This window comes from Simochromis diagramma, unplaced genomic scaffold, assembly GCF_900408965.1.
Source record: "Simochromis diagramma unplaced genomic scaffold, fSimDia1.1 OVJJ01000320.1, whole genome shotgun sequence".
Lineage (NCBI taxonomy): Eukaryota > Metazoa > Chordata > Actinopteri > Cichliformes > Cichlidae > Simochromis > Simochromis diagramma.
The window spans coordinates 3,547,583-3,572,770 of NW_024386773.1; the positions used below are offsets into that span (position 1 = coordinate 3,547,583).

General features: G+C 38.9%; 2 protein-coding genes and 1 long non-coding RNA gene across 3 annotated transcripts; 2 read left to right on the forward strand and 1 right to left on the reverse strand.

The window, feature by feature from the left end:
* Positions 1-567: 567 nt before the first annotated feature.
* Positions 568-19,950, reverse strand: LOC120716426. Its single transcript, XR_005691891.1, has 3 exons — positions 19,311-19,950; positions 3,212-3,213; positions 568-580 (listed from the first exon to the last, which is right to left on the reverse strand). It is a non-coding gene; the product is annotated as an uncharacterized LOC120716426 (long non-coding RNA).
* Positions 8,672-15,216, forward strand: LOC120716421 (H-2 class II histocompatibility antigen, A-R alpha chain-like). Its single transcript, XM_040003965.1, has 4 exons — positions 8,672-8,888; positions 11,282-11,539; positions 13,186-13,467; positions 14,690-15,216. Exons 1-4 carry the CDS (start codon positions 8,828-8,830, stop codon positions 14,836-14,838), a joined length of 750 nt encoding a protein of 249 aa, XP_039859899.1. The 5' UTR covers positions 8,672-8,827; the 3' UTR covers positions 14,839-15,216.
* ccndbp1 (cyclin D-type binding-protein 1) lies at positions 15,366-24,987 on the forward strand. Its single transcript, XM_040003954.1, has 11 exons — positions 15,366-15,523; positions 17,382-17,441; positions 17,687-17,766; positions 17,995-18,076; positions 19,950-20,046; positions 21,024-21,097; positions 22,365-22,441; positions 22,760-23,019; positions 23,313-23,373; positions 24,179-24,225; positions 24,568-24,987. The coding sequence occupies exons 1-11, from the start codon at positions 15,442-15,444 to the stop codon at positions 24,674-24,676; spliced, it is 1,029 nt and encodes a 342-aa protein (XP_039859888.1). The 5' UTR covers positions 15,366-15,441; the 3' UTR covers positions 24,677-24,987.
* The last annotated feature ends 201 nt before the right edge of the window (positions 24,988-25,188 follow it).

Sequence of the window (25,188 nt, forward strand, 5' to 3'; positions counted from 1 at the left end):
AACTTACATTGTAATACAGTTGGCTGACTGCCTGATAGCTATTAATTATACACAGGAGTCTGTAGTGGATGACCTCATAGCCTGTAAGCTTGGAGGGTGCATATAGGGCCAGGAATGTGATCAAAGCATTTGAGATTTTGCATCAGACTGGAAACACTAAGTTTGAGTTTAATATTCTGACGTGTCTGAAGAAACAACCAGAATTCTTGAGTTTGTCATTCTCTTGATGCTCAGCTGATTTGTCTGCTTGCAACGTTTTCCTTGATGGGTTGAAGTTGAAGGGTTGTCCCTTTTTTACACAAGATCCAGCATGTGCCCCTATGAATTTAAAGGGATTTATCCAACCATAGCAGGAGTACTGTGAACCTTCCACAAGGAGACTGCTATAGAGAGGATAGCAGCCACTGTTTAATTGGGTATGCTTTTACATTTTAACAGGCATAGTCTCTAAATGTTCTGACTGTGCTTCATGCACCATAAATTAGTCTGTAAGTCCTTTAACCTTTGGCAGTCAGGTGACCTGAGGCCACTCTCAGTTGTCTCTTTGGAGACAGTCATGCTCATGCACTCTTGTCCATATCTATCAATTTCTGTGAGTTTTTAGAGGTGTGACAACTCAGCCTTGCTTGATTTTTTTCCAAGTGGCCACTTGTAGTACTGCAACAAAATATCCCCTGCAAACATTTTCCTATAGATTGATTAATCCTCCAGCTACAAAGAATTATTTTTTTCTGTAATCAGTTTTTACATGTGTATCTTCTGTTTCATATCGCCCAGGCCCTATAAACCTGAGTTTTATATTCATAACATCAGCCCAATGTAAAGTCAGTCAGCAGGGGATTATTTGAACCGCATTGCGACAAAAGTTGCTTCAACTTTTCAACTTTTTTATCAGGGTTTTTTTCTTGTATTGGGGTTCCCACTGCAACAGAGAGGACTAATTGAAATGATGGTTATATTTTTTCTCACACAAGGCCTTAAACCCCCAAAAGAAATGTCTGCTTCATCCTGTCCATCCTAAGACTCATAAACTGTGATTCAGACTGTCTCACTGTCTGCCTCCCTGTCTCACGTATATATATATATATATATATATATATATATATATATATATCTTTTCCTTATTTCAGTTATGTGTATAGACAAAATTAAAATTGACAGTCTCTCTCACACACACACACAAGCGTAGGAAGGTTTCTTCAGAAGTCAATATTGTTTTAGCAGATACAGAATATTCTTTCATCCTAAACAGCAAAGAAAAAAGTCCCATTTTAAGGACTGAAACTGCAGCGCTGGATAAGCCTATTATAGTGTGTGTGTGTGTGTGTGTGTGTGTGTGTGTCTGGGAGGTTTTTTGGACTCGTTGATTACTCATCGCAAAGCTAACACACACACACACACACACATGCACAAAATGAGTAAAGCCTGTGTGACTGATAGGGTTTTCTAACACAGCAGATCAGACTGTGTCTCTGCTCTGGCTCGATGGTGTTTGTGTGTGTGTGTGTGTGTGTGTGCGTGTGTGTGTGTGCGCGCGTGTGTGATATGTTCCCTTTAGTCTTTTTTTGGCTCATTCATTTAATCTTTCTTTCTTTGCTTGAATTCAACCCTGTCTTTCCTTTCTCCTTTATACCATATTTTTGTTTTCTTTAAACCTTTTTCCTATTGCATTTGTTCTTTACTTTTTCTCGTCACTTCTTGTTTCCTTTCTTGTTTATGCTTCCTTCCAGTTTTTTCTTACCTGCAGTCCCTTGTCTATTGCATTTCCTCCTACTTTTCCTCTCCTTTACACTTCTCTCTTTCTGTCTGGCACTCTGCCTCTTCCTTCTCATCTTCCTCCCTCTCTCTCTCCCTCTCCCATTTAATGCTCCATCTATCCCCTCCTCCCTCCCTCTCCCTCATTATTCGGTATAATCGGTTGTCTAGACAGTGACTCCCCACACAGATCACACCTGAGAGAGGGAAATGGAGAGAGAGCGATGGAGGGAGCAGCAGAAAAAAGAGAGACGAAAAAGGAAATGAGACAGAAGAGAAGGAAAAAATCTGGTGATAAAATGATTTGCCTTTTTTCATCTGCTGAACTCGAAGGAAAGCTGTCTGACACATAAAGCAGACTGAGTGAAGGAGGGAGATTGAGAGAGAAGGAATAGAGAAAGACAGATGAAAGAAAGGGGGAGGGAGGCTAGAAAAGCGGCAATAAAAAGACTAAAGTGTATAACACACATGCAGACAAAACTGCAGATTGATAGTATGGAGTACCTTCATTAGCTCTGTTCCCTACGGTCTAGACTGGTTGATTTTCTGACGTATGCGTGTGAGTGTGTGGTCTTGCACTTCTATTTTTATGATGATCACTTTGCTAGCAATTTGGAGTGAGGTTTAAGAGGCTTCTTTTGGAAAGTCCAGACATCTGGACAACTTTTATAACTAGATTAATATGCAGTCTGTGTATGAATATAAAACAGGCTCTTAAAAAACAATGAAAATGAACTATTTGTCTAAAAGCCATGGAATATTGTTTTTTTTGTTTTTTTTTTTAAATAACACATACCACTAAGGGAAGCAGTGTTGCTGCTAGTTATTTAGTCAAGAAGCTGTAGTTTGGGCATAAGCCAGCAGTTTTTGACTGTGATGAATGTGAATGTCCTTCTTTGTGCTCAGCTCTATTGCAATTTTTTTAAACATACATTTTGTCAAAGGAAATGTGATGAACTTGTAATCAGTAAATGAAAAGTGTTTACAAAGGCATGGGCAAAGGGCTGTTTGCCATGGATTTTCTGTGTGTATGTATGTCTCTCTCTCTATATATATATATATATAGAGAGAGAGAGACATACATACACACAGAAAATCCATGGCAAACAGCCCTTTGTATATATATATATATATATATATATATATATATATATATATAATTCCCCTCTCTCCGTCAAGCTCGGGTCCTCTACCAGAGGCCTGGGAGCTTGAGGGTCCTGCACAGTATCTTAGCTGTTCCCAGGACTGCGCCCTTCTGGACAGAGATTTCCAATGTTGTTCCTGGGATCTGATGGAGCCACTCACCTAGTTTGGGAGTCACCGCACCTAGTGCTCCGATTACCCCACTGGGACCACTGTTACCTTCACCCTCCACATTTTCTCAAGCTCTTCTCTGAGCCCTTGGTATTTCCTTCTTTCTGATGTTGCTGTCATTCGGAACTGCATCTATCACTACGGCTGTTTTCTTCTGTTTGTATACCACAACGATGTCCAGTTGATTAGCCACCACCACTTTGTCCATCTGTATCTGTAAGTCTCAGAGGATCTTGGCCCGGTCATTCTCTTGGGGGTGTCTCCCATTTTGACCTCGGGACTTCCAGGTCATATTCAGCACAGATGTTTCTGTATACTGTGCCGGGCACTTGGTTATGGGGTTCCATGTATGCCCTGCCTGCTAACATCTTGCACCCTGCTGTTATGTGCTGGATTGTCTCAGGGGCTGTCTGGTGTGATAGACCCCAGCCTCCATGGATCTTGTGCTCAGAGCTTGTTCTTGTGCTGCAATGATTAGTGCCTCTGTGCTGTCTTTCAGTCCAGCTTTGTCCAGCCACTGGTAGGATTTCTGGATGTCAGCCACCTCCTCTATCTGCCGGTGGTACATATCATGCAGGGGCCTGTCCTTCCATGATATGGGGTGGCTGTAGCTCAGGTGGCAGAGCAGGTCAGCCACTAATCAGAAGGTTGGTGGTTCAATCCCAGGCTGCCCCCTGGCTGCATGCCAAATATCCTTGGGCAAGATACTAACCCCATGTTTGTTTACTGGTGGTGGTCAGAGGGCCCGGTGGCGCCAGTGTCCGGCAGCCTCGCCTCTGTCAGTGCACCCCGGGGCAGCTGTGGCTACAATGTAGCTTGCCATCGCCAGTGTGTGAATGACTGAATGTAGTGTGAAGCTCTTTGGGGTCCTTATGGACTAGAAAAGCGCTATACAAATGCAGGCCATTTATGATGGTTCCTCGTCTTCCTCTTTCTTGTGTTTCTGCTGCCTGAGGTATTCACTGAGCACGCTGTCAGCTGGGGCCATCTTCCTGATGTATCCGTGGATATTTATTGTCTCATCCTGGACTGTGGTGCTGACACTCACCAGTCCCTGGCTCCTTCCTTCCACTTAGTGTACAGCCTCAGGGTGCTGGACTTGGGGTGAAACCCTCCATGCATGGTAAGGAGCTTCCTGGATTTGATATCAGTGGCTTCTATCTCCTCCTTTGGCCAGCTTATTATCCCAGCAGGGTACCTGATCACGGGCAGGGCATAGGTGTTGATAGCCCGGATTGTGTTCTTACCGTTCAGCTGACTCCTCAGGACTTGCCTGACCCTCTGCAGGTACTTGGTGGTTGCAGCTTGCCTAGCGGCCTCTTCATGGTTCCCATGTGGGATCCCCAGGTACTTGTAGCTGTCCTCTATGTCTGCAATGTTGCCTTCTGGTAAATGGTAAATGGTCTGTATTTGTATAGCATTTTACTTGGTCCTAAGGACCCCAAAGCGCTTTACACTATACACAATCATCCACCCATTCACACACACATTCACACACACATTCTGGTAGTTCGATCCCCTCAGCTCTGACTACCTTACCTCTTTTTGTTATCATCTGACTACACTTCTCTTGTCCAAACGACATTCCAATGTCATTGCTGTATATCCTGGTGGTGTGTATCAGTAAAGTGATGTATCGTTCAGTTTTGGCTTAAAGCTTGATGTCATTCATGTACAGGAGGTGGCTGACAACTGCTCTATTCTCCAGTCTTGTTAATGATCTCACTGAGGCGGTTCAGGCCTATACAGAACAGCGGTGGAAACAGAGCATCTCCTTGGTAGATCCCGCACTTGATGGTGACTAGTGCTAGAGGCTCGAAGTTGGCCTCTAGTGTTGTACGCCACATCCCCATTGAGTTCCTGATGAGGGGCCTTAGGGTCCTGTTGCTCTTGTACAGTTCTAGGCATTCCAGGATCCAGGTGTGGGGCATCGAGTCTTAGGCCTTCTTGTAATTCATCCAGGCAGTGCACAGGTTGGTCAGCCTAGTCTTGCAGCCTCGGCTGATTGTTCAGTCTACCAGTAGCTGATGTTTTGCGCCTCTAGTATTCTTGCCAATCCCTTTCTGTACCCCCACTCATGTGCCATGTGCCTGTTCATCTTAACCGCTATGATGCCTGACATCTTAGCCTGACATCATATCACAACAAGGATCACCCCCTGGTGGCAATTAAAAAGAATGCATATTGACATTCGTTTGTCTTTTATCCCCTGCTCTGTATGGAAACAGCAAATACCCTTGTTTTTGGTCTTTTTCTCTCACCCATGTCTAAACAAGTGAGTGTCCTTTAATATTTTGCAAATTGGTCAGTAGCCTACAAATATTTCTCTGATGCCTGTGCACATCATCTTTTTACTTTTCAAAACAGCTACAGATACATGTAAAAATGCACTGGTATTAAACATAAGGCCTGGGACCCAGGATTGACCTGTCAAAGACTCCAATCTGGCCCCACTGGACAGCTTTGGAAAGACATATGTTTTGACTTTAAACTGTATTTTCAGTTTTAAAGTTTTACAACTTTTTTTTTTTTTTACCGATAGACTTTCCACATGGTCTTTCATAACACAACAAAGTAATTTAAACAAATAAATGATGGAAAAGTTCTTTTATTCATATTATCCACTGGAGTAATTTGCATAGCAATTTTAGGGACTCCAAATATTAATATTACAATAAATACATTAAAATACTCTGGGAATACTATAACCAAGTGGGTCCATCTCTGAGTGAGTCTTTGTCAGGAAGAATAACTGAAGGGGATTCAGCTAAACTGGAAATTTCCTGCTAAAATCGCAATTATTTGTCTTACATTCAGATATTTTAAGGACTAAACGTGTAACTAAATTTCTTTACAGTGACAGAAAGGGCTGTTTCACTGGTCTGGCTCATGATGTAAAATGCATTTGTGCTAATGCTATGCATTAAGAATTGGTTACATGTAAGTTTTGCTTATCCAACCATTTAATCTCCTATATGCCTCATTAAATGAGAATGTAGATACTGTAGATACTACTTCCTTATTTGCTTAGTTTTTTAAATTACTGTAGCTAGCGGTTCATTTGTGTAATATGAAATCTCGTTTGTTTCATAGGTGTGACAAACTGGAATTCTGCATTTGTATGTGAAATATATCTCTAAACTTTGCAATAAAAGGCACAATACATTTCTAACGTGAACTGTGTGCTCCAAATCTCAATACATTAAGGTAATACTGTTTTTGGGCTGTAGTCAGTGTAAGGTTAAGTCAACCATGAGTCCAACATGACTGGAAAGATATGACAACGCCGAGGAATAATGGTTTTTTTACTGTTTAGAGCCAATGATATTGACTTCTTGTTAAAGAAAGGCAGTACACGAATGAAGTAATAAACACAATAAATCTCTGTTACTAGTTCTGTGGAAATTGTAAAGCAGTTCCTGGCTAGGAAACAAAAATTGTCACAGTCCTGGGTCAGTGACCCAGTGTTTTGAGTTTCTTGTGCTTCTGAGTTTTTTGTATTATGTTCTTAGTTCTCTTTGTTGTCCCAGCTTATTCTTTAGTGTAGTGTCTTAGTTTGGTTTTCTTGTATTCTGTTTAGTTCTGAGTATTTGGTAGCTGCCCTCTGTGTTTCTTAGTTGCTCTGTCTCCCCTAGTCTAGTTTGCATCTGTGCTAATTCCTGTTTTACTTTGAAGGTCTGTGTCTCATGTGAGTGTATCCTACTTTGCTCCCTTGTCTCGTCAGTTCTGATTTCTCCCAGCTGTGCTCTCCTTCTGTGTCTCATTCCCCTTGTTACTTCCCATTGTATTTAAACCCTGTGTTTCTCTGAGTCAGTGTTGTGTTGTCCCTCAAGCTGTGTGTTTTCTGGTGTGCTTCTCTGCAAAGTGTGAGTTTATATTTTCCTAGTTTAGTTTTGTATGCTCGTTTTTTGTGACCAGCAAATAAAGCTGTGATTTTGAGTTCATCCCCTGAGTCTGAGTCCTGCATTTTGGGTCCAACTCCTGCCTGCCGCACAGCGATTCATGACAAAAATATCACCATTGCACTCAAATCTGACTGGAAATCTGTGGGAGATTTTCATGAAGTTGGTGCTTGGTATTATCAAATAATGCTCCTTTTAGGGTAAATATTTCTCCGTAGTGTAGCTTATAAGATAATGTTAACAATCTGCTTCTGTCACTATGTTGCTTTGTGTATTTGAGAAACACAATACCTTCCAGCTGCCATCCAGTTAGTGATAAGTATCAAACAAACTGCAATAAATCACCTCAGCTTCAAGTTTGCAACACGATAAAGCTTTCAGACACTCCTATGACATTAAAAATTCCAACAGCTGAACAAAACAAGTAGTGTCCATGGAAATGCTTTCTTCCCGCACTCACACAATAGAATCTATTGTGACACCACTGCTGTAAAATGATCAGATTAAGATGATTCATAAACATGTAACCTTATGTGAGCTCAGTCTGAGAGTCTATTACACGTGGGCACGCTGAACACATCTGTGACTGAGCATACAAAGCAGCATTCTCTAATAAACTGCTTTTCTATCATGATATCTGATATGGATATGACTAAAAGTAAAACTAAAAACTACAACCGTAGACATTTTTTTCCCCCATTAACTCAACTCTCTTATTTTCTACTCTGCTGAGAACATTATTTTTTGAACCTGATACCTCGGATTAACATTTACATAAGTATCTTTTTTTTTTTTAAAATCCAAACCTTTCAAAAAGACCCAGGTGCCTGTTGCTTCTGAGTGGTCTTTTTGGTGTACTGCATAAACTTTCTTTCCCCAGAACCATCAATCATCTACAGCATCCAACAGCATTTTTTAACTTCTCCTGTTGCAATTGTTATAACTACTGGAAGAACTTTAAACACTAAGAGAAATAAGAAGGGAGTTTGTGTACAATACAGGGACTGTGGTTTTATGACTTCACAAAACTGAGAGCCGATAAGATCCAGACTGCTGAGATTTCAGTGCAGCTGACCTGAGATCGTAAACCTGACAGTTAATGAGACTCACACGATGAGAAATGACAGGTGACTGCACAACGACGCCCTATCTGAACATTTTTCATTTTGAAAATGAAAACACAAATAAATTTAGGGGGAAGATTAAAAGAGAACAATTCTTTTTAATTAAAACAGGATCCTTTGTGATTGTCACTCTTTCATGTAAAACAAAATAGAGACCAAGGGGATGTTAACTCTTTTTGACAAGTGACAGAGGCCAGGCAAGAAACAATATGAGAACGACTGTCCGAGGAGGAAGAGGAAGCCAGACAAAATCAATATCTGCCAACAGGAAACACCTGCAGTCCTCATGATTAGCATCCAAAGGAGGAAGCTTTAACCTCCTGAGTTCAGCTAATACCCATCTAGAATATAGCAATAACATATAGTTATCTGGTGTGGCTACAATAAATACAACAAAACAATTAGAAATAAAAAAAAACAATACACAATCACAATACATGTGTCTGTCTATCTATCTATCTATCTATCTATCTATCTATCTGGATGGATGGATGGATATAACTGCCAAAAAACAAGCATAATTCTTATAACGCTTGAAACAAAATGTTGTTCAAAATGTGACAGCTTGGCTGTAGTTTCACTTCTAATTTGACTCTTTTCAGCCCTCTACAGAGCTTGCCCATAACTTCCTGTTCTACCCAAATACAGAGGTGTAATCCTTTCTGCTTGGCTGCTGCACACCGTGCTGTTTATCTTAGGAGCTGATGCTGAGATACAAGCCTTTTAACAGGGATGGCTCTTTCTGTGATTGCACTGATTTTAAGTGCTGGAGCTGCTTGTGGATATATACAAAGTAAGGCTACGACTGTCACTTGGCTTTTTGTGAGTAGCTCAGCTATGAGAAAGTGAAAGTATCCTGCAGAATTAAAAATGACTTAGTGTAGATGTTTGTTGTTTAAGTTGCAGGTATTGCTGTATAGGTGGTCATCATGAAACATGTTTTAACAGCCTCAGTTAGTAAAGGATTACAAAAGGTAAAAAAAACAACAACATCAGTCTACTTTAGTTATAGAGCTGTGCTACAGTAGGTGAGAATACAAGAGGAAGAAAAAACAAGAACTTGAATTTAAATATGTCTTTCTCAGAAAATGTTTGCTGAACACCAGTCGCATGGTAAAATGCGAGTAGTTTGGAATGTCTTGTTGTAATCTGAGCTCAGTGCTAGTTAAATTTGATGTTTTAAAATTGACAAAATAACAAACTGTTAGATCAAGATGTCGACTCCAATTCTTACATTTGCTTTGAGTTTACAAAAATAATCTGTTGTACATTTAAATTACATTTAGCAATGTGACATTCAACAGTTTGTATTGCATTACATAGCTGGCTGGAAGTAGCGCCTGAAATTCTGGAATTTTTAAAGAGGATTTTAGGGGATTAAAATTCTGTATTGTGTTTGTACCTCTCACAATACAGATGCTACCAACTCACCTAACAACCATAACCAGGCCCATAACTAAATAAAAATGGAGGCCTTTGTATAAAAAAGGGTGTAATTCCCGAACAGCTAATGCTACTCTTTTTGTAAAGCCCTGAATTAATTCTGAAAGTCTGCGCTTCAGTGACATCTTCACTGTGGTGGTGTACAGAGGCAAAATGACAGAATCATTGGTATGATTTCCTAAGCTTGTTAGCACTTTATCATGAAGACAGAGTCAGGCACAACACCACTTTCTGTTCACTTCTGTTACATATTTAGTTACCTGCAGACACTAAGGTGAAATATGCTAGATAAAATGTGATGTTTTTGATGTTTTTGTGCATTGTGTTCTGCCAAAACAAAAAAAAACATTAGCAATTTATCATATCAGCACTTATATCCATGTATATCTGTGTCAGGCCAGTATTTGCACACAACGTCAGCCAAACAATATGTCTGCCTGGCTCAAGTTGAAAGGTTAGGAATAACTGTCATAATGGAATCGTTATATATTTTCACCTTTAAAAAAAAATGTGAAAAATGCTGTTTGAGTTTAAAGTTTGAAATAAAACAAATTCCTCAATTTTACCAAATGATAACAGGCTGCTGGTTTCTGTTTATGTCAGCATATTGGAGTGCATGCCGGTAGCCTGAGGGGTTGTACTGTGAAGAAAGTACAGCACAGCCAAGCTCTGTATGCATTAGTGGCTTGACTAAACTGGAGATAATGTGTGCCATGACAGTGTTCCTTAGCTTTCTGCTTTCTGCTTCAGGTTCTGTGCATACTCATGAAAAGGGGTGTTTGACACGTCGCATGACTCTTTCCTTACAAAAATTGATCGTTGTGAGTGCAGCCTACGCTGACCTGCCCCAACCATAGACACTGTCAGATAATGATGAGAAAATGGTGATGAACAACATAACAATGTAATGGTAAAATGCAACACTGTTGCAAATAAGACAGGCAATTAATGCTACAGAAAATTAATAATCAGCTGATTTAGTGCACAGAGTGGTAAAATAAACATTTTAATTCAAGTTAATATATTTATTTTAGTGCTGAGTGCACTCACTGTGCTAAGTGTATTTATAATGTGATGGCTCATTAGAGCTCTGAAACTTTAAAGTGCATACATTTAAAGATTAAAGGGTACTGTCCTATAGCGTAATAAAGGAGACATGGAAAGGTATTTTGTCAGCAGATTCAGGTGAAATTAATATGACTGACTGAACAAGTATTCTGTTCTGTGTTCAAGTAGCTGCAATTGGAGCAGTGTGAAAGAGACAGCAGCAGATTAAGCAGATTGGAGGCTGTTAGCCTAAGTGAAGATAAGACGAGCTGCAAACAGGGGAAAACAGCTAACCAGGGTTTGCTAAAAGTGAGTGAGGTCTATCATTCCCAGCTAATCACATATGGACACCTGTGAAGTGCTCAGTAAATATGATAGTTCAAGCAAAGACACAGTGATTTGGTAAACGCAACGATTTTAGTGCCTAAACCTAAAGAACGAGTGAATACAAAACAACTCTAGAAGAAAAGTGTTGTGTCCTCACTTGACATAGAGTTGACTTAAATTAGCCAGTTAGACAGTAATTCATTAATTAACAACAATAAAAACTACTCTTTTATTTCAAACTAGAATATACTGAGTAGAAGAGCTACACCCCTACCAGCCTGTTGGCTGCAGTTAAGGTCGGGGAAATCAGTGTGTAGAATGTTTGAACTGCTTCCATCATGTATTCATTTTGCACCTTCTTCTTTTCAGCACAGTCCCACAACTTCCATTACATCTATGGATGCTATGAATCTGATGATGTGCGGGTGGACGTTGTTGTTGACGACGACGTGGTTGCATATGCCGATTTCAACAAGAAAGAGGTAGTGTGGGTGTTACCTCACTTGCCACAACCTGCAAAAGACATCCAGAAAATGGCTTATGAACTCGCCAAAGCCAGCATTGCACACTGTCACAGCGTTTTGGGTAAAGCAAAAAATGCTGATCCCGGCGCTCCCCTACGGCAAGGTACTGATCTTGGCACACTTCATTGAGAGCATTCGTTTAGCTCAGCCTGATCGAGGGGAAGAAAGAACACTGTTGATCCAACTGAAAGCAGATGTAACCAGAAAGAATTAAGAGAGCACATACCGGGTTTAAAATATCTCTTTTCTGTGACTTACTTACACAAGCTGCTTTGAAACTAAGTGCTCCAGGCAGGTGCTAGACTGGTGGAGCCTTAATTACACAGCTAATCAGTGACCTTCTCTCTGGCTTGAAAAATATATTGAGACAGAATCACTGTTGAAAAGTAATTATATACTATTAAATTAGCTTGAAACTTGTGTTACAGTGGCCTTTCTAAACTACTCTAAGGCAGTCTCCTTCCATAAACTGAACTCTTCTGCTTATGCCAGCATTTTCTTAGAAATTATAGATAAGATGAACAAATGCAATGTGTGTGGTGTCATTTCGTGTGGCAAACTCACAGAGAATAGCTGCCTGACTCTGTAGACTGTTATTTTAGTGTTTGGAGTTTCTCTCAAATGAAAGTGCAGCATAGTTGGTGATGATGAAAAACAAAGCTCAAAGAGGGTCAAGTGGCAATGAGAAAATATTCTGGAGGTCAGCACAGGTACAAATCATTTCTTTTCAATCCAGCCCATTATGTCTGTGAATTATAACCATGCACTGCTGGATATCTCATTCTGCTTCTTAGCACAGATTAAATTAAACTGTCAATAGAGCATTTTAGCTTTGTTATTACTCCGCTGACTGCACAACGTAATGTCTACAGAATAATGACACCATTAATGTTTAGATTGTTTCCATATAAGCTTTACTTTTGCAGTCTGTCTGCCATAGCGTATGAACTTTCCAGTGAAAAAGCAGTCGGTTCCCATCTTTATTTATTACCTTTTTATATTTAGTACCTTTATTTACTTTACGAGTTAATTACACAATATAATTTTAAGGAATAAATGTTCAAAAAACTGCCTGATGTAGCAAATATGACACAAGTGAAAACTCTCATATGCAAATTAATATTTGTTTCTCATCAGAAGGCTCAATAAACACTCAGAATTTTCTGGCAATTATTTCATGGTTCAGCCTTGAAATTAATAAACGTATCAATAAGGCCTCCTCACCTCAGAATTCTCATATATTTATTTCTTTTTTTCGGTTGGTTTGTAAACAAAGTATTTAGTTTTTCTTTTATCATATTTTTAAATCAGAAGCCTGGCTTATATTTTAATTTTTGAGTGTTTTTTGGGCCTAGTTTTAGTTGTTAGTTTTGGTTTAGTTAACTGCTATAACTTTGTGATGAACATGTAACCTGCAGAAAGATGATGACAGAGAAGCAACTCATTTAGAAATGCTACAGTCCCATTAGGAGCCCCTCTGGCTTCTACTGGCACATTTGCAGTTTTTTTTTTTTATGGTAATAGTCTCGTTTAAATATTAAAATAACCTCCGGCACCAACAATGTTTGGCAAAAAAAAAAAAAATGCAAAAGAAAATACAATTTTCATTTTTTTTAGATGCTTAAATGTCTCTTTCAATGTCTTACATTTTAAATCTGTGAATTTGTTATATATTCTTAATTCTATCAAGGTAATATTTCTTGGGGGGATTTTGCTCTAAAAGTATGAAATGTGTCCCTCTTTGACCAGATCCTCCTGACATCTACATCTATACCCGGTATGAGGGGGAGGCTAGTGTGATGAACACTCTCTTTTGTGTGGCCAACCACTTCTACCCACCCACCATCAACTTCACATGGACCAAGAATGGAGTGGAGCTCACAGAGGGCGTGGCAAACTTACGTTATCGTCACAATCATGATGGGACATTCCACATGATTTCTACGCTTCTGTTCACTCCAAAACCTGGAGACTATTATATCTGCACGGTGGAGCATCAAGCTGCGCAAGTGCCTATCAGCAAGAGCTGGGGTAGGATTATTACCTTATAATATAAAGTGCCTGAAGTAACTGCTGTTGTGATTTGGCACTTCATAAATAAAATTGAATTAAACTGAACTGAACTGTTTTTATGAATAAGCCAAGGACTCTTGAGATTCTCCCCAGTAGACAATCAGGTGATGATACCAATTTTAGAAACCCTCCTGCAATACCAATACTGTGTTAGATTACATTTTTCTTTTTACATGTAAGGTCTGCAACATTATCGCTTTCATACATCCTACATTAGCAACTAAAGTAAAGCTGTTTGAAGCAAAAAGCAGCCTCCTAACATTCATGTTCTGTGAATCGGGGAACCCTCCATCTACTGTCTGATGTCTTATATTTAATTTATGCTTCCTATTGTCACCCTTCTAAGCAGTTGCACATGTCAAAAATGATATCACAATTCACTTGATTTGTATTGTAATATGGTTTTTGTAAACCTCGCTCTTGGTTGGAGGCATGGATCTATGAGAGGGTTCGGTCATGTTAATGCTGGAGCTCAGAAATATCCAGCTTAGATAGAGGGAAGAGGTGCAACAGTTTAAAAAAAAAAAACAAGGAATCCTGAAGAAATTTTTAAAACACACAAAGAAAAAATCTCTGTGATTTTTTTCATTTGACTTCTTCTTATTCCACACCAGCGCTGATGCAGAGTTGCAGCACTTACAACTTAGGAGAAAACTACAATGAGTCCAAGCGTGCCTCAAGCAAAAAATATGTTAGGCTTTGGTTGCTGACATGTGCAACATGCCAATATTAGGGGCTTTTGGGCTAGCTAGAGGATATCCAGGAAATGATTTCCTGTTCTTTGTGCTGGTAACTGTTAACAAATGTAGGTAAAATTTTAAAGGCTAAAGAAAAACTGAGTAGCTTTCACATGAAAACCAGTGTTTTCTTGACTGAAGCATAATCCTTTTTTCACACCTTTACCTGCATACAACCAAAGCCTGCTCGAATGCAGTTTAGAAACATTAAAAGCTTTGCTAACAGATTCTTTGCAGTCTTGCACAGATATCTGTTTATTGTGATAAATGCCTCCTTTGCAGACTCTATATTAAAAAAAGTTATCTGGCTTCCTATGTTTACCTTAAATAACAACAGTCATAGGATTATTACAAGAAGGCCTTTTTAGACATAAACAGATGCGATTTTCAGTCATTTTCAAAATACACAAATAAAATTTTTTTTTATTTTATTTTATTTTCAGAGTTGAAGGAAAATAAGAGGAGCAGAGTGAGCCCTGCAGCCGTGTTTTTCGGTGTGAGTGTCGTTTTGTGCCTGATGGGATTCGGGACCGGAGTCTTCTTTTTTCATCAAGCAGCCAAATTAATGTCTTCAAATTTGAGATTGAATTAATTAAATTAACTCTAATCATTCAATCTTTAATCCTCTGATTAACTGGTTTTATATGTACAAGCAAAACACATCAAAAAACATAAAAATCCAGATTCTTGTGCTTACAGATAACCTCTCTATATCACTGCATTAATGGTAAATGACAGTTTGTTTACTTAATGTGTTTAATGTGTACTTACAATTTGTATTGTTTTTCACTTGACGATGTGGTGTTAATATACTTTGATTGTTAATAAATAGATAATTACTGGGGTTGTTATATAACAGTGTATGGCTGTATAACACGCAGACCTACAAAATAATTTGTGTAGAATAATTCATCCCTGCTAAGAATTTATAGATAAATAAAGCAAACATCTTGCACAACTATGAACTAAAGAGTTGTAATGTCTTTGTTTGTTTGGTTTGAGGTAGGTATGCGGGCTTGTTTAATAGTTTTTGAAGACTAGCTCGTTGGCGCCCTCTGCTGCACTCCTGGCTGAATGGCAGCCGGGTAAGCAGGCGGCGGCGCCGTTGTTTCATTTATTTTTGTCCCCCTATTAACGGGCTCCTCTTATGTAGTTCCACAACACGCATGTAACACGATCCACAAACTCTGGCGACATGAGTGCTGATAGTTGTGGTGGAAAAGTGGCTTTGCGGAATCTGGTTAACTCCATCAAATGTATCCGAGACCGAGTCAGAGGTAACTGCGCCACATTATCTGTCTGTGTTGTCACAAATGAAACTGCTTAACCATAAAAGCTTATGTCAAGCTAGCTAAACGTGCTAATATATGTGCTAAAATATGTGCTAAAATTGGTATAAACTTTATTGTTAACTGTTGTAGATTTACGAGTTTAACTGTTTGTTAAACTCAATTCGTGAGTTTAGCAGCAGTTAACGAGTTTGACTGCTGTTTGTTAGCAGACAAAGACGGGGATTTAACTAATGTAACATACAGCGATAAAGACATTTGGCACTTTATTACGTGACCCAGCTATATTTAGCTGCTAATTCATGTTCGCTTTTATTCAGGTTTTTATTCCCAGGTTTTGTAGAAAATGGAGGTTGGGGCTTTTTGTCTTGCTTCTTCAGTTATATTATCTTGTCCTCATCTTAACTGACCTAAATGTGACATTAGACATCAGTGTTACTCGGTATATAGAGTGCGTTTCATGAGTCAGTTTTGTGAACAAAAACAACTGCTTGTGCAGGACATAAGAATACTTAAAGGTTTGCTTTTACAAAAGCGTGTAAAGCTGAAATACGAAAATGACTAAATGGACAATATCAGACATTTTAATACGAAAAAAATGTTTATCAAGACAAACATACAGACAGGAACTAAAGCGCCACTCAGCCCTAAGTGGCCCTGTAGTTACTGCCATAAATCCAAAACACCTACTTTGTTGTCGTCATCAAAATATTCAGACATTTCATTATGTCCAAAGCAGTGGCTAGCTAATTGTAGTTGATCATTTAATTATTGAATTTTTCAATCTAGTTTATTAATTATTTAGTATGAGGTCCGTGTTTTTCTGTACATGGGAGGTTTTGGTCTTCCCTCTGAAGAAAACCCAGTATATAAAAGCCCAAATATGTTTGTTTTTTTCTCCAAAGTAATGTTCAGAAACGACACAGAAATGCACTGACTTCTGTTAACACTTGAGAAGATGAGTCTGATCAAAACTGACAGCTTTAACCCAAGAAACCCTTAAATATTAAAGATTGTAAGAAAGAAATATTTTTTTGTGCCATGGAGTTGTCTTTAAATCCTATTTTCTGACCGCTTATCCATTTCAGTGATTTTAAACAGCAATAGAAGCTAATTCTCCTTTTTCAGAAGTTGAAATTAGATTATTTAAAGAATAAATTATTGTAATAATTGTTTGTACTGAAAATAATTCTCTGCACTTTGATAACAGTGAAGTTGCAAGGAGTAAAGGTAGTGAAGGTTGGATGAGTAGGCCTGGGGGTCAACCATCCAAAACAACAGACAGTGCACAAGAAGAGATTTCCAGCAGGCTGGAGATGAGGTGTCACGGGTGATCTTTTGACAGAGGGATAGCAGCAAGAGTGAAAGGGGAGGTTTACAAGATCGTAGTTTGAACTTCTATGATGTATGGGTTGGAGACAGTGGGACTAAAGTGGGGAAAAAAACAGGAGGTGGAGCTGGAGGTGGCAGAGTTTAAGAATTTCTTTGGAGTTATCAGTATGGACAAGATTAGAAATAAGTACATCAGATGGACAGATCAGACTGAGCAGCACAAAGTTAGAGAGGCAAGGCAGAGATGCTTTGAACATGTGCAGAGGAGGGATATGGAATATCCTAGGCAAAGGGTGTTGTATATGGAGCTGCCAGACGGGAGAAAAGGACCACAGAGAAGATTCATGGATGTAGTGAAGGAAGACATGCCAAGGTTTGGTATGACAGAAGAGCATGCAGGGACAGGATGAGATGGAGACAGATGATCGACGGAGCAGCCAAAAGAAGAAGACTCCTCTGCAGTTTAGCTTAAGAACTAGAACCAAGAATTTAGAACATTTTTTTTCCTTCGCAGATGGAGAATCAAACGAGTCCGATGGAGCATTCAACCTCTCCAACTTCTGGGACACTTTGAGTTGAGTATCATGATCTCTTGCTGCTGTTTCAGCTCCTAGACTTTTGAACATCCTTTGACAACTGGATGATGTTCATGTCTCGTTACAGTGAATGTTTTGTGAGAAATGTATTTGCATCGTTTTTATAATGTTTTTGCAAGGACTCATTTGATATTAAAAAAAGAAAAGAAAAGGAAAAAAGCATTAGGAGAATTCCTTCCTTCATGGTCTTGTTGTAACACGATGCAACTGTCTGTGTCAACAGATCAGGCAGTGAAGGCAGTGTCCCAGGAAGCCACTAAACTCAGCCTGGCCTTCTCCAAACCTCCTCTGCCATCACAACAGGTCAGATTATTTCTGTAATCATGAAGGTTTCTCACTGAGCTGATAAACAGATTGTTTTGAAGTCTGGTATAGTGTAAAAATAAGAAATGATGATGATGATGTGAGCTGAGCTCTTACTTGGAGCCATAAATTATTGTCATGTATCTCAGGGTCTTGAATTTCCACATAAACCTTCTAAAGACCATTACATCATTTGTTTTCTGTCTGTTTTTCCTCCACAATCTCCAGGATGGAGAGAAGCTGGCAGAGTCCATCATGAAGAGCATCCTCACACTGTCCACAGTGTATTACTGGCTACCTAAGAGCCAAGGTAAAACCCTGTGAACAGCAGAATAGTTATGTTGTATTCAGACGAGCGAGGTGAATACGTTGCACTGCATTCAGGTTTTTGGACCATTTCACAATGCCAGAATATCGCAATACACTTGTCAATCTAATCCAGACTCCAAAAGCCAGAGCAAGTGCCCGTCTGTGGGCTTATCTATTTACTTCAGTGCGACGCGCTTCTGTGTTTACTACGGTAGTACTAACAGAAGTCTTCACTCACCCTATTTTTTTTGGAAAATAGGAACAACTTATTGAAATGTGCAATTATAGACTGCAATACAGTTAATGAAGCAAAAACAGTTCGTATAATTCTAACAAGCATCAAAGTCAATATTTGGTATGACCCCTCTTATTCTTTAGCACAGCCTGAACTCTCTTAGGCAAACTCGTCTTCTATTTGTCTAGTTTCCTCAGACTTTTTAAGGACACACTGTGCATCTCTGCTCCACTCACAGTGAGATAAAGTGAGAGGGGGGGAAAAGAAAGTATATCCAATGTAGCAACAGCAGTATTCACACTTTAGCTCAGTGTTAAAGTCTCACAAATAAATAGCATAAATATATATTTTTGTTATTTTACTACTAAAATCATGCAATATAAATGAAGCAAACTGTATTTGTGGATGCATTTATTTGTCACATTATATTTCACAAATTTAGGAAAGAATTGTTTAGGTTTAACCTGATATTGCCTTAAGTATAGAGGTTGATTTCTAGCCTTTTCCTGGAGTGGTGTGTGAGTGTGTGTGTGTGTGTGTGTGTGTGAATGTGAATGACTGTGTTAGGTTTTGTATTGTTGATTGTCATTTATGCTTAGAAATATTTAACCACATATGCTTAGAGGTGTATAATCAATTGTGTAGTGATAGGATGTGTGATCTTTAGCAGTCTGCAAAGGCTTGGTGTGCACACCTACATCCTGGGAGCATGGGGAGAGGTCGTACCTTCTCTTATTGTTTTATGGTAGGATAAACGTGGCTATATCTGTTTTAGGCTAAGTGCCTCTTGTTTAGATGAACTGCTGGACTTCCAGACCAGCAGGTTTAGGGAAGTCATTTATGGGGTCACACTCTGGGCCCCCCCCCCCCCCCCACACACACACACACACAGGCAAGGTACTCTTTGTTTGTATGTAGATGTCATATGTTAATGACCCTATGCATATTCATGTAACCACAATAAAGAGCAGTGTTATGGGGGAGCGGACGAGAGTCTGACGGAGGTCAAGTGGTGGAACGACACTTGGCTCCAGGCAGGTCTCCCTCATGCATGAGTAACACGAAGAATTTTGCCTACTTGGTGTTCAATGCTTTTGCTGTGTTTTTAAATTGTCTTGTTCCAGCGGTGGGCCTGTGCTAGACAGACCCAACAGACTGAATGTAGTGTAAAGCGCTATACAAATACAGGCCATTTACCATTTACATTCAAGTGTACAGCTTGATAATTTAACACTGGTATCAGTAGGTATCTGAAGCTGAGGTGTCTGAATCAGACTGGAGAAGATTGATGCGTCCTTACCCACTTATTCGCCGCTTTTAGCCACTGCAACCTCCAAAGTACAACCAGAGACTGGAATTAAGTAATAGTAACATCATTTTTGAACTTACAGCTCATTTTGTGTAATCACATGGCACAAATACTTCACTTCACATTTTGTTTGAATAGAACAAGTGTGATTCAGTGGTTGAGAACTAAAAAATAAAACTTATGTACAGAAACAGTCATTATAACTTTCTTGATGCTGATGCTGTCAACATTTATTGTGTTGTGAGTTGATTTGAAATACATGTAGATCTGTACCTTTATTGCGACTTCAGTGTCAGAGTGTTTTGACCTTCTGTTCTCTCGGTGTCTCAGGGTTGGCTCTGCGCCGACTGGTCAGAGATGCTACTGTCGAGGTTCTAGAGGGAGTTGCACAACTGGCAGAGGTCATAATGAGCTCACCTGTAGAAAGGTATGGACACCAAACCCAGCGTTTTCCATGTGGGACCTGGGAAATTGGGAAATTTGAATTTTGTCTTTCAATGATTACAAGGTAAACAACAAGGTAAAGAAAATAGCATAAGGCTTGCATCGATGCCGACATTTTGTTGTTTGTTGGTGTTATTTGTTTGCAATGGTTTACATTCCTCCATAATAGAAATCTTTCAGAATATAAAAATCACACCAGGCAAAATAAACAAATTCTGCATATTACAGTTACTTATGTACGGACATGAGTTTTAAGGTGAATTAAACGATCTGTTTCACAGTGAGATTTAACCGGATCTCTCCTGGCTGGTGACTACATGGTTCAGATGTAGTAATGGTACTGAGTTTGTACGACCATATTTTTCAGAAATCTGTCATGTTTCTGTCATTTCTGAACATTTAATGGCTAAAAAATATAATTTTTAGAATCAACAGGTAGCACCAAAATAGGACTTGGGGAAATCCCGTGATTTAAAAAAAATGAGTGCTCTCCGCATTAATGCGTTAATGCACCCGTGTAAGGGGTTACTCGGTGTTAGCGCAGACCCATCTGGAGTGCAGAATCGACAAAGCTAGGACAAACTGCCTGAAATGCTGTGACAGAGACATTTCAGGGATTTTGAGTCAGTCTGCGCTCCAGGTGGATTAATTGTTAATCGCGTTAATTGTGATGACAGCGTTAACATGTTTAAGCCGCATTTGATTAGCCCGTTTTAACGCGTTAACGCTGACAGCACTACTTTATAAACCAAAGGTAGATTATATATTTACTCTTTGTTGCAGAAGCACCACCAGGAGTAAACATTTATAAAAGCTTCAGATTTAGGAGATTATATTTCTATTTTAAGCAAAACAAAAACAGTAAGTTGTAAGGTATTTTCTTTATATTCCCCTTTCTGTTTTATTTTCTTCTTAATTTATCATCTTCTTCCTCGTTCTCTTTCCAACACTTTCTCCCAGCCTCAGCCAGGAACAGCTGATGTCAACAGGAGGAGTGTGGTCTGCCTGCGACCAGTTCCCTCAGTTGTCAAAAGGTCCGTTGACAAAGACAAAACAAAACTAACCAGTAAAATGATGTTTAACTCCAGCCTTTCAGGGAGTTCTTTATTTAAAATATTTCATATTTAAGTTTAATGTTCAGCATCATATTTTATGAAGCATGTCGTGGCTGTCTTGTGAGGACCACATATTGCAGAAAAACTGTTGTTCATGAGCTCTGAAACACAACCCTACAAGTTGATTTTTTTTTTTAAGTATACAGTGCTAGCTGAGCCAGCACCTGGTTGTTTTGCTTGTTTTTTTTAGACTAGATATAGTCAGAGCTGCCTGCCTTTCTCCATCATGGTCAGCTTTCCTAGATAATGTACTAAAGGCATTATTAACAGTTTTTTCACTCTTCATCTTCTCTATCTCTATATCAAACATGTTGGCCAAGCTGGTTAGCAAGAGGAAACTATGATGATAAATCCCAGGAACCTGTCTACTTGCCAATGCTAGTTGTTTCCACAGGGCGTGCAGATTGTAACTGATCCCAGAGCAGTGAAAGTGGACCCAGTGACAGCTGTCAAAGATCTGAGGTTTATCCACAATGCATATGTGCAAACCACCAGAGAAAAGGTGGCCAATCGGCTCCAGTCATTGTTAATTGAGACAGATAAACCAATAAAATGGAGACAGCTGCAGTTTCCTATGATTATGAAACAAGTGGAGCTTTAAGCGGTGATAGCCAGCTGTGGCCACAAGACGGCTTCATGACAGCACTGTGACATAAAAGGACAGAGATTTCTTTACTTTTGTGTGTTTTATGTGCTTGGCCTGACGGAACGCCACTGCTTTGAAGTTACATGTTAATATTAGAAGCAGGAGATATCTTTACTTTGATAATGCTTTATATGCCTTTACATTGATTATGACCGCAATAGCAGTATTACCATTAAGCCTGCAGGTGGGGATGTTTTTCTCCCAGTCTAACTCCCAGTCTGTGTACCAGTGCCATAAGCTATTTCATCAAAACCAAAATGTCTACATTTAATAAAGAACAGGTGTGAATTTGATCCATTTATATCCATTTATATTCATTTTTGGATTGTTAGAAACATGAAAACAGAGAAAGTACATTTATCCACAAATTTTTAGCGTCACAGTTAAATGATCAAAAAATCTGCCGTCAGACGAGTGTTTTAGCTGATACACAAAATAAGAAAACTTTAAATATTGATATAGGAGGATTCTAGTCTTTAACTGGTAATTTTGCTCAAAGTTTTACAAGGTTTTAATAATGGGTGTATTGATCTTCTCTAGATAATAAGGCAGCAGTGGTCGTGGTTCTGTTGTGTGAGGTTCGAGTTGTGAAAGATGCCATAGAGGAAATTGAACAGGTATACACACACACACACACTGTGAATTTCATATTTGCTCTGGTGTTTATAACTAGGCCTTTATTTCAACATTATTATTATTATTATTATTATTCGTTCAGTTTTAGAAGTTTTCTTTGTGTATTTTTTTTATAATAATAAATCCAGCAGTGCCAGAAAGTGCACTTGAAGCTGACTGATGAAAGAAAGTCAGTCCCCATAGACTCCAACTTTACAGCAAAATTGAATATGTTTATATTCTGGTATGGTTTTGGTCTAGTTTCACCTCTCATAAGAACTGTAATGGCAAAAATATGTTGCAATATCAAATCCCATCAGGCATTAGCTGAGGGTGAAGACCCATTCAACGACGTACTCGATGATGACCAGGACGGAGATGAACCCCGAGGCAACCAGGATATGTACTGGTCAGAGAACGATCGGCAGGTGATTGGTGCGTGCCAGGGACTGATAAAAGCAGCAGCAGCTTGTCTGAGGAAACTTACATCAGCTGTCAAATCCAACGGTGACTTCAGCACTCCCCAGAACGTGTCACAGCTTGACGACTTGGCTGATATCAGCAAAGAAATCAGCCCTGGGTAGGCATATGCATACAAACACACACACACACACACACACACACAGGGGTCAAGACTTCACACTAGTAGAAACAAAAAGAACTAAACAGCACAAAATTTCTAACAGTTAGACCCTGGATGCTTATACTTCTTTAACTAATGCGGACGTTCTTATATGTTATATAAATAATTATGGTTTCCATAGTTTTTATGCAAATCAAAATGTGTGTTTGGGGTCATAATCAAGGTGCAAGTTTTAATGATGTCACAGTCATGCAGACTCACCTTTGTCGTTGGTTGTCTTTTCTCCTTAGCGTTGATGATCTGGCCCTTTGTCTCTACCCCCCCATGGATTATAATGGCGTCAAAACCAATGTAAGACACACTTTCATCCAATGGGATTAAGAACGTTTTGGTTACAGCTCTGATCAAAAGTTCACAAAGTCAGCCACCTGAAAAAGCTGACAGTGATCTGAGTGTTTCATTTTTTAAATGTGGACCTTTTATAAAATCTCCAAGTATTTGGTTAGAGTCAGCTTACTTCGGGTTGTAACTTCATTGCTCAGAGTGTCATGCTGTTTCCAGGCCTGTGGTGTTGATCTGCTTGTGTAATTTATGTGAACTGTGCTGGTATGTAAAGTGACAAGAGTGCAGGGGAGTGGAGTCAGATGTGCACAGAAAAGCTTTTAACTTCAGTTGATCGCTGTTTCACTGCCTTGCTTTTTCACAAGACAGCATATAGATAATGTAAAGAATCGCAGGGAGCCAAACAACTGAAAACTGAATTCAACAGTTGGGGAATTATTTATTTGATCCTCTACTGAATTTCTAAGTTTGCTTACTTACAAACAAATGAACAGTCTTTCATTTTTAGGGTAGTTTCATTTTAATAAAGAGAGACAGAATGATGAGAATGAGAAATATAGAAGAAAAAACACATTACATAAAGTTATAAAGTAATCTTGCTTCATGGGGTGAGGATGATCTCTAAAAAGGTGATGGATCAGTCGAAAACTATATGAAAGGAGCTTGTTGATGATCCAAAGGCGGCCGAGAGTCTCTATGTTCTTTTGTAAGTTAGCAAACTTAAAAATTCAGCAGGAGATAAAATAATTTCTTTCTCTCTTCATGTAATCTAAACGTAGAACCTGAATAAAGACATTGTTTTTTTTCTCAACAGGTGTGTAAATTAGCAGCACTTCTAAAGAAAGTTCTGGAAATCATCAGGTAAGAGTCACTACAGTCAAAACAAAATGTTCTAAGACATTTTAGGTTAAGTGACATTACAACATAACATGAAAATAAAACTGGAAAGCAGATTGTGCCTGGTCTAATTTGTCAACCAGTTTCCCTCGGGGAAAGTAGTTGGGTGTGTTAGAGAATGTTGAGAAAGAGGTGGGTGGAGTTTCTGAGAATCTGATCTTATCTGATCATGTTGTGTTACATCTTTTTGGGTTGCATGAACACTGAACATGACTTGTTCACATCAGTGTTGGACAATCTGGTTTCTTTCTATGAGTGATATGAGAGGAAAATGCTCTTTTATTGACTCTGTTTATCATTGTTCAGGTCCAGTCACGTGTGTGGGGAGTCAGAACTGACCTGGGTTCAGTTCTTAGATGGAGCCATCGATCACAACCTGCAGAAAGCCAAAGACCTCATTCAGCAGGAAAGCTAGTGTATCTGTGCAGTTATGCGTGTTTCTGTTGTTTTGTTTTGGGGTTTTTTGTTGTTGTTGTTTTTTTTTTGGGGGGGGGTATAAAAATGCTATGGATTTTGAAACAAGTATAAATGTGTGCAAAAGAAAAAAATAATTAAGAGGTGGGACTTCTTACACTGTTTTTTGTGAGAACACAATGTAATCTGCATAAAATAACATGTCATAGATCTCACTTACTCAAATAAACAGCATTTTCAGTTCTGTTAAAATGAAAGAACAGCTTCATCAACAGATTATGTAAGCAAAATAAAACAAAATCACTCTGGTTATTCATTTTGAATCCTCTACCTGAAAGAATGGGGAATGGAATATAACTTTCATGTTGATGGTCACAGAGACATAAAACAGTCTGAAGAATTACCGATCAAATTTAAGTTAAAATGCTATTAAAATGTTTGGTGACTTTGCCCAAAAATAAGGTTATGCATGTGCCAAGTTACTTGTTTTGATGAGATCTTAGGGATACATTT